At 42.2% G+C, this 9,878-nt stretch overlaps 1 protein-coding gene across 1 annotated transcript; it reads right to left on the reverse strand.

Annotated features, from left to right (window-relative positions):
• Positions 1-5,226: 5,226 nt before the first annotated feature.
• On the reverse strand, positions 5,227-9,578 carry RFESD (Rieske Fe-S domain containing). Its single transcript, XM_056514758.1, has 4 exons — positions 8,797-9,578; positions 7,848-8,028; positions 7,723-7,757; positions 5,227-7,518 (listed from the first exon to the last, which is right to left on the reverse strand). Exons 1-4 carry the CDS (start codon positions 8,872-8,874, stop codon positions 7,225-7,227), a joined length of 588 nt encoding a protein of 195 aa, XP_056370733.1. The 5' UTR covers positions 8,875-9,578; the 3' UTR covers positions 5,227-7,224.
• Positions 9,579-9,878: the final 300 nt, after the last annotated feature.

The raw sequence follows: 9,878 nt of genomic DNA on the forward strand, positions 1-9,878 counted from the left end.
AATGGTGCTTTCATTTTCACAGTCACTGGGGACTTTGCCTGACTGCTGTGACTTTGCAAACATCACAAGTGTCCTGGCAACAATATCATCCCTCGGGGCACTGGAATGCATCTCACCAGGTCCCACAGGCTTGTGCCCATTCAGTTCCATCAGGTGCTCTGGAGCCTGCTCTTCACTGACAATGGATGAACATCTGAAGGAAGACAGAATCTTGCAGATACCTCATTTGCAATTCACCATTTGCTGCCTCCTGGGAGACAGAGCTTTCTTTACTCAGAAACCTTGCCTAATTTATATACGCACAACCATGCACCATAGCTCCCCTTAATCCTAAACAAAGTAAGCCTGTGGCTAGGGTGCATTCCCAGGTACCACAGGGTGTCATGCCAATATCCCATGTTAGCAGTAAGTACCTCACATGCCCCACACTCAGCAGGATGGGACAGAGCTGCAGGCAGCTCAGATCTGTAAGCTGTCAACGCTGCTGGGCTAGAAAAGATCTTACAAGGAGTGCAGGAAGCTTGTTTTAGGTACTCAGCTCCTCCCCTTTGAAATAAAGGCCTGAATTCTGCTGGTTGTCAGGCAGCTTGCCCTCCATGATTCCATTTCTCTGGCTGCAAGGAAACTTGGGGATTGTTGATACAAGAAAAAACTTGACAGTGATTTTTGTTACCAGTATTAATTCTTAACTAATGTTTATATTGCTTCTGAGGTACGGAGATGAGAATGGTATCCAGATTTTTAAAACTAAACACAAAGATTTTGAGAAGCTGCTTTTTTTCTTTTTTCTTTTTCTTTTTTTTTTTTTTAATTTTATTTTTTTTATTTCAGCTGGAACAACACTGTCTAAATAAACTGATATTCTTCTCACCTGTAACTCCTATAGAGTTGCATCTGTTATCTAGTTATATCTGTGATGGGCAATGTGATTTTTCCTAAGACAGAACAGGAAGGAGGAACTGGCTGTGCCCTCACATAATTGATGCATTCCAGAGATAAGGGAGCCGAGATGCTTGGGTTTGGTGCACATCAGCCTGCAAAAGTGCATTAAAATACTGTTGGAGACTGGGCCAACTGGCCTCATTAAGTTGCAGGCAGCTTCTGAATGGAACACACACACAGAGCACACACACACACACCCCCTTACAGGAATGCCTGCAGGGTACACTACCTGAACTCTGGGGAACACTCACTTCTGGACAGAATAGAGATAAAACCCCATAAAGTGTCTCTAAGGGTGCTTTGTTCCTTTGTTACTGTACACTGCACAAGGCCAAAGACTGTAAACCTGTGTTTCCAGCTGAACCTGCTGATAATAGGAACCCTTTAGACAAAGGCTGCCAAGCAAATCTGAGACTTAGTGGACCAAGCCACACCTGCTCCAGGTGAGCTCTGCAGAGCCAGGGGCAGGGAGGCTCAGGAGCTTTCTGACAACCTGCTTTATAGAGGTAAGGAGAGGGTAAATGTGCCACAGATGTGGGAGAGCAAAACAGCTGCCCTGTGCGAGGGGCAGCCACCATGTGTCATCTCAGGAAGGGAATTTAGAGCAGCTCTGGTTTTGTCCCATTTGAACTTCAAAAGATGAGAAGTCAAGATTTATTTTTTTTAGCCTGAGGGAACTTTTGGGTTCCTTCTTGTTTTTATTTTGCAGAAGGAGGTATGGGGAGACTGTTTGGGTAAGTGCCAAAACCATATTTAATATTTTTACTGTTTCATTTAGAGCAATTCACTTTTTAAATAGAAAAATAATACTCTGTACCAAAACTAGGAAACATTTCAAGTGTTTATTTCTGCTTCAGTTTCACAGCTATCAGCTATTAAAAAATAAGGGATAAAACTAGCTGGAGTATCACATCACATAAAATCATAAACTCACAGAATGGTTTGGGTTGGAAGGGACACTTAAAGGGTGTCCAGTTCCAGCACCACTGCCATGGGCAGGGATATCACCCTGCTCATAAAAAGCCCACCCATGCTGGTCTTGAACATTTCCAGGGATGGGGCAGCCACAGCTTCTCTGGGTAACCTGTGTCTGGGGCTCACCCTCTCACAGGGAAGAATTTCTTCCCAATGTCCAATCTAAACCTGCCCCCTGTCAGTTTGAAGCAATTCCCCCTTGTCCTGTCACTCCAGGCCCTTGTCAAAAGGCCCTTTCTCAGCTCTCTCTCCAGCTCTCAGTACCTTTACAGACTGGAAGGGACCCTTAAGATCTCCCCAGAACTTCTCTTCTGCAGGCTGAGCCACCCCAGCTCTCTCAGCCTGTTTCCACAGCAGAGGTGCTTCAGCCCCAGATAATTTTCACAACTCTCTCTGGACTTGCTCCAAGAGGTCTCTATCCCTCTATGGTGGGCCAGAGCTGGATGCAGCACTGCAGGTAGGATCACCTCCCTCAACCTGCTGCCCACACTGCTTTTTCTGCTTTCTTGGTTGTCTGAGCTCAGTGCCAGCTCATCTTGAGCTTCTCATCTGCCAACACCCCAAGTCCTCCTCAGGGCTGCTCTCCACCCATTCTCTGCCCTGCCTGTATTTGTGCCTGGCATTGCCCTGATCCAGGTGCAGGACATTGCATATCCATTTAGTTAGCATGGAACTTCTGTTCTGCTTACCACAAGAAAATTGATAATGAAAATTGGTGTGAACACCTGCACCTCCAAACTTACTGTTGGCTTCAGATATTCTTTCAGTGCTGAGTCTCACAGAAAATACCAAGAGCACTGCAAGGTGACACAGCCTCCTGGGAAGTGCTGCTGATCCTGATCATCCGTGGCTTTTCAAATTCAGATGACAGAGTGCTGGTCTTCTGAGTGCTGGGCCAGCACCATGCCAGAAATACTCAAGGCCTCATAATGAGTGTAAGGGAGGCCATAATTTCACTGCTCTTCTGTGCTTTCCTGGGCCAAAACAAAGCCACACAAGTATTCAGTTTTTCCTGGAACAACCTGTACCAAATACACATGCAAAATTTTTTTGGGGAGGGAGGAGGGTGGGAGAGGGAGGGAGATGTTCAGCACATGCTGTAATAAAAATAGTTTTCCCTTGAGTGTGAATCTTAGATGTTAATTGAAATCAAGGAAGGACATGTGTGAGCAGAGGTGAAACCTTTCATTAAACAACTCACATATATACATTAAAAAAACCAGAAAAGTTTCAGGTATAACAGACCTACTTCAGTAGGGGCAAAAATTTCACCACTTTTTCCACCGCAGTGACTGTTTTAATAAAGAGGGATCACCTTTACTGGTAATCTCTGCTCTATCTGGGTCCTTAGTCACAGCTGCAGCAAAAATTAATCCTAATTTGAACAGTTAAACAAATTATAAGTTTTTGTTTATTTGCTTTAACAAGATAACACATATTTTACTTTCAAGTAGAATTTTTATTATTAATTATTGCTATTACTATTGCTATTAATTATTTCCTCTATAAGCCTTGGATTTCTAACTACTATGATTTGCAATAATAAACTATACCTCTCTGACATCTCTCAGGAGAACAATTCCACTGTTCCAGCATCACAACTACAACAATCAAAGAACTGTCTTCATCTCATGGAGGAAGAGTCACAAATGGGCTAATTAGGACATCACTGATTTTCCAGGTTTTTTTACCTACAGGCAAAACTGTTACTTTCATTTTTAGTCTGCTTCAATAATTTATAGACGGCAGAGGCTGAAAACGGTGCTCAATTCTTCATTCGCCTAGAAAATTCACTTAATGAAATCCATGGGTTTGCATGAATAAATGCCACACCACAAACCGAGTTTGCAGAACAGAGTTTGGAGAACTGACCCAATTTATCACACCTGCTAAAGCCTCACTGCCTCCTCCTGCCTCTCTCAGCGTGGTGCCTGCTCACCTGCTGCTGGGGCTGGCTGGATTTGCTGGCCCATGGGCCATGAACACCATGGACCCCAGACAGGTGGGGTGCAGCCGGGGTGGGGGAGCCCCAGGGGTCGGGTCTGCTGCGGCTGCAGCTCTCGCACGGCTCTGCCAGCCGAGGGCACCCTCCCCACACACACAGAGCCTGAAGTGCTCTCCACTGCTGTTGTGTCCATTCCCCATCCCCTGCTTCCCCCAGGAACCTTGGAAAGCAGCTGCCAAGACAGTGGGGCAGAGTGGGGGGGGCCAGAGGGCACTGACTCTCCCAGTCCGTGTTTGTACCACCAGCAAGGCAACCACACGAGATCCTTCTGATCATTTCAGAAACCAGAGATGCAAAATTCACAACTGATTTCATTCCAATATTAAGCATAAAATTATGAACTGGATAAGCTGTTGAAAAGGGCTTCAATGGTGAAAGACTGTTTTTAACATTGCTTTTCTACAGAATGAACATTTTCCTCTCCCTGTGCTCTGCCATCCTGCAAACTGCTCCCTTCCAAGTAATATGCTCCATAACGAACTTGTCAGTCACAACTTAACAGCAGGTTTTACATTGAAAGGGTCCTTAATTTAATATGCAACACTGAGTGCAGCCAGGGGAGCATTGCAAAACAAGGCACCACAAATTGAAGGGAAAGGCCAGCACCCAGACTTACAGTCAATCCTGTCTAATCAAGGTTTGCAGCGCAGGCACATCAGGTCAAGGCTCAAGCTGCACTTCAAACTGCTACATAGTTTTCACCTGTCTTTCTCAAAATATGCTTCCATAATAGCATAAACATAACTTATTTATTGTCTTCAAGCTGCTTGCTCATCATAGAGCTTGCAGAATCATCACAAAAGAAAGGAAAAAAAGGAAAAGAGGAAAGAGTAAAACAAAATAAAAAGCCAAGAGCCCACCAACCTTCCCTGCTTTGTTCACAGCTGCCTAAGTTAATAATTTTCTGCTCCTTCTGTGATCATCAACAGGAAAATCGAGGAGAATAAAATCTAATGGGCAAACTTTAGCTTTTAAATTAAGGCAACCTTCCTGGGAAAGCACACTTAAAAAAAAAAAAAGGCAAAACAACCATAAAAGCTTGTAGATATTGTGCTTAAGAAGTACTGAGAAAAATAATTTACCTATGGCTGGACATACAGCTGCATTTATTCAATATGATTAAGCATAAGCCCGTGAATAAACACTTTTATGAATTTTAACCAGTAAATGCAATTCTGCAAAATCCTGAGCACTCTTCTGGTAGTATGAATATGTCCATGAAGCTTTCAAATAAAACTTCCTATTTACATCATTCTCTAAGTATCATAAAGATAACAGCATATTGTCCAGTCAGTACTTTCTTAAACTGAACTGCATCTTTATTAATTTAAAGAGTTAATTTCTAGTAATATACTACTGCAATAAAAGTCAATAAAAATAGTGTCTCAGCAGTCACATGAGTTAATGCAGGTGTATCTGAAGGTCTTGCAACATTCTCCCTTTACATAATCCATGTCTTTTACCAGCACACAATGTTTAATCACGGGTGCAGGTAGCTGGGTGAGGAGGGAGGGAAGGGCAGCAATTCTCCATTCTGCAATTTTTGATACCACCCAAGCCCCCAAGGCACCTGCTCCACCTTCCTGCCATCTACCCCATGGCTTCAAAAGGAGAAGTTGACATAACCATTTAAAAGCAAACAAATAGCAATAAAAAAACCCCCAACAAATCACAGAGCTAGTCAGTACACAACAGCATTTTCTACCTGACAACCAAGATGTGATTCACCTGATGGAAGGCAGGCATTTGCATCTGATCATTGGCACTGGCTGGCTGAGTGGCCAGGCAGAGGACAAGAAGGAGGAGGAAGAGGAAGATGACAAGAAAAGCATCTCTGTGCTGTATGTCTTATAAAATGTGATACTGGGGTAGGTCAGCTCAACAGCCCTTTCAAGGTGTCACTTTCCCCTGTCATCTGCAAAAATCATGTTGAGGAGGCACGACCAGAGGAGGTTCTCTCAATTTAGATGTAGTGAAATGAATTGATTATGTACTTTGGTTTTTTCATTGTGATCAATGTGGCACAAATTTGCCTTTGACTCTTGCCTCTGCCTCATTACTTCCAAACACATTTGTACAAACAACAGTGCTGACACAGGCCTTATTACCCATGGCACACATTAAAAGCAAGGCCTGCTGCAAACACAAGAGAAACTCACAGATGAAGAGCAGTCATTTCAAACTGAACCTGATCATGAATGACACTTTGCAAAAAAAAAAAAAAAAACCAAATCCCACAAAAAACCCACACGGAAGAGCTGCAGCCGTGCTGGATGGTGCATTGAAAGATGTGCATATGTGGCAGTTTGGTGGTGGGCTGGGCAGTGCTGATTTAACAGCTGGACTCAATGGACTTAGGGGTGATTTCAGCCTCAGTGATTCTGTGATGCTCTGTTTTTCAGAGTGTCTCTGCACTCCACAGGCTGAACAGCAGAACCCACTATCCTGGAGTTCAGCAGAGCTCAGGAAGAAACTTCCTTGGAAGGGGTTTTTGGGGCAGATCTGATATAGTACAGTTAACACACACAGAAAAACACATCTACACAGAAAGCACATTTTTTTCAGATGGATGTATAAAAATGTGGTTACAATAAGTTAAAATAAGCAAACAAGAGCCACTAGTTCACATATCACAACAAACAGCTCTCACTTTAGCCAACAGAATCAGGAAGAACAAGCTATACATAACAAATCGTTGCCACATTATTCAATGAACTAACAAGAGGAGTTCAGTTAGAGGAAGGATAATAAATAATTCCATATGCTCAAGAAAATAACACACAAATTGGCATAAAAGAGTGCACCAAAATATGCTGAAGTTTCGTACTTCCTTTTGTGGCACTAAAAAAATATCTAAAGATCACACAAATATCTCAAATGTTGAAGATTTCCATGTCATCTTTACCACAGGCATCAGAAATATAAACTGTTAAGTATATAAAGATAACCTTTACAGCTTGCTAGCTATCTTAAACAAAATAGTTTCATAAGCCGTATTATACGATATCCCCTCTTAAAATTTAAAATAATCCAAGCAAAACATCAAATATTGTGAGGCATTCTGTTGTAATTAAGTCTTTTTTGAAATGTAAGTGCAAAAAAAAAAATCCTCAGCACAAGATCAGGCACATTTCTGACAATGCAGAGCTTATCTTACTAATTTCTATGTATTTCAATGCTTTAACATAACATTAATGTTAGAATTTAATTTGGAGACAACCTTCATGGCACAGTACATTTTTATTTCCTAAGAAAGGTTCTTCATTTTTGCATTCCCCAGGATTCTGCTGTGTGGCCATGACCTACTCTGCAGTTTCTGAGTGGCTTTGTTTTCCCATAGCTAATTCACCACCATTTTTGTACTTGTCAGCAAAATAATCAGAGTCAAAGCTCACAGACAAATCTGGAGGACTCACATAAACATTTCCATTGTCTATTGTGACCTTATGAATCCTTTGTTTGACTCCTTTTGATTGCCATTTTGGTGTTGGTGTTGGTTCCAGAGGATTTATTCCTTCATACAATCCTTCTCCTGTTTCCAAGGTAATCCTAAACTTATGCCAAGGACAAACAATACACGCTTGACCATCGATATCCTGAAGGAAGGAAAAGAAGAAAAGATAGCAAATAACTTTCTAGGACAAAAGGTGCATTTGGCAATTTGTTTGTATGGCTGTCTGATGTTACATGTATATGACTGGCTTTTTTCATATGATGTTCAGATAAAGGCACTAGAAAAAATCAATTAGAGTTTTCACATGACTGTATGCCTCTGCATTATTTTTATTTTGCTTACATACCTCTATTTCTCCACGACATAAAGGGCCTCCTTCATCTGAAACATGGCAGAACACAGTATTAATTTATGCAGCAGATTTTATGCTTAATTCTAATGCCACTGAGATCACACAGGCAAATATCTTACGGTAGCAGCGAGAATCCAGAGCATGAAATTTTCCCTCATGGTAGAAAACAACAATTTCTCTGCCATTGATTTTGGCTGTTATTCTTTGTGACTTCTTTATGTCCTCTTCCTTGCCAATGAATATAAGACCACCTGGCTCTGTTTCAGCTCCTCTTGTGCTTGAGGTGTGTGATTCCACATCCTAGAAACACATGTACAAATAAACGAAAAGGTCACTTCTAAAGCAATTTACATTTGGATTTCATGTATGGAGAGGGAGAAAAGTTTTCAGTGAAAGCCTATCAACATAGAGAGCTTGGTAATAAAGCCCAGTTAGTGTGTTCACTAACAGATCTAACAGGACGAGGAAAAACAGCTGTTGGAAGCCTGATACCTAAAGCTGAGGCAAGATAAACTCTCAATCACTATTCATTTACTCTGCACCTAAACCACCTTCACCCCTCAAAACCTATGTGCAAACAAATATAAATATGGCAAATGTAAAGTACTATACATTTCAGGTATGCAGTGGGTAGCATTTATGTGTAAATCCAATACTCTCTACATAATATTATGGCTAGAAATATAAAGTGATTTAAGTTAATTAAAAGTTATTCTGCAAAGGGAAGAAAACAGTATTTATTGAGAAGCTGTATTCAATGTGACATTTTTAGCAAATGTGCCTGCAATTCCTTCCATCCTCTTACATATTTCAAACATGTAACAGACTCTCCCTCTCACAAGAGAGAATATAAGCAGTTTTATGACAAAAGCAATGTTCCCATAACATTTACTTAAAGTTAGCTACTATGTTCCAGTTCTTTTCAAATTTCCAATCTCAATTCCTCAGAAAAATAAGGTTTAAGCAGGTACTTTTATAAAGACAGAAAGGAGAACCATAGACAGGGGGGAGAGGGGGATGTCTCTCTGGATGCAGCGGGGTGCAGAGCCACAGAGAGCTGCACTGTACCTTTGGTCCACCCCAGATTGCAATGGAGATGAGAAAGCAGGTGAAGAAATAAAGGCTGAGGATGATGAGATCCAGCATTGCCTGTTTTCACGGGGTCTGTCACCACTGCCCTGCCTTGTTCCCATATGTCACAAGGTGCTTCACTGCCCCTCTTTAAGTGCAAGCAGGAGGCAGCTGGGCCAAGCCCTAGAGCACCCTATGGCAGGACTTTAAGGGCTCAACACGTCAGAAACCAACTCTGCCAGGGCTGATAAAAGCCAGGGACACTCTGGGGCTGGGCTGATAAGAGAAGAGCAGAGCTTCCAGTTCCCCCTGCTGCTGTCCTCACCACGAGCCCACGCTCCTGCTGCCTGCTCCCAAAACCCTGCTCAGAGCCACACGTGGTGCTTCCTCAGGATCAGCAGCTGCAGGTTTCCTCATAAACCACTGCGCTGGGAAGAGCAGTTTAAAGTTTTGAGTGACAGAGTGGCATTTGCAAGACCAGCTGTTAACTGATCTGCACGTGATCAACAGCTAAAACCAGCTCCCTGCTTTCCAGTTCAAGGAACTACCACCCAGTCTTACCCAGAAAGTGAAACGTCACTGCCAGGCTCACAGGACGATCCAGTAAGGCATTCACACTCAGTTTTTTCAGGAGATATGCAAACTAATCACAGGAACCACGGTAGGAAATCCTCAATTTTGGCTATCATGTTTTGGCTGACTCTCCCTACAAACTTTCCAAACTGCCAAATATACTGTAAGGCAGAAAAACATGTAGTTAAAACCTCTCTTATTAAGACACCTCCAAAAAACCCTGTGTATATAAATACACACATTTATAGAAACAGAAACACACACACATACATATTTGTGTACACACATATCTGTGTGAATCTCCCAATCAGTATCAGAATACACCTAATCTCCTTCTCATTTTGTGATACACTTCTTACACTCTATTTGGATTTTGCGGACATAAATTATCCAGGCTCCCATTCTGAAACCTGGCTGAGACCATCAGCTCATCGTGGACCCTGAGTGGCCTAAATTGCACAATCAGTAGCCAACAGGTTACTGTCACAGCTGGTACTGGCACACTT

Source organism: Oenanthe melanoleuca, chromosome Z (assembly GCF_029582105.1).
Source record: "Oenanthe melanoleuca isolate GR-GAL-2019-014 chromosome Z, OMel1.0, whole genome shotgun sequence".
Lineage (NCBI taxonomy): Eukaryota > Metazoa > Chordata > Aves > Passeriformes > Muscicapidae > Oenanthe > Oenanthe melanoleuca.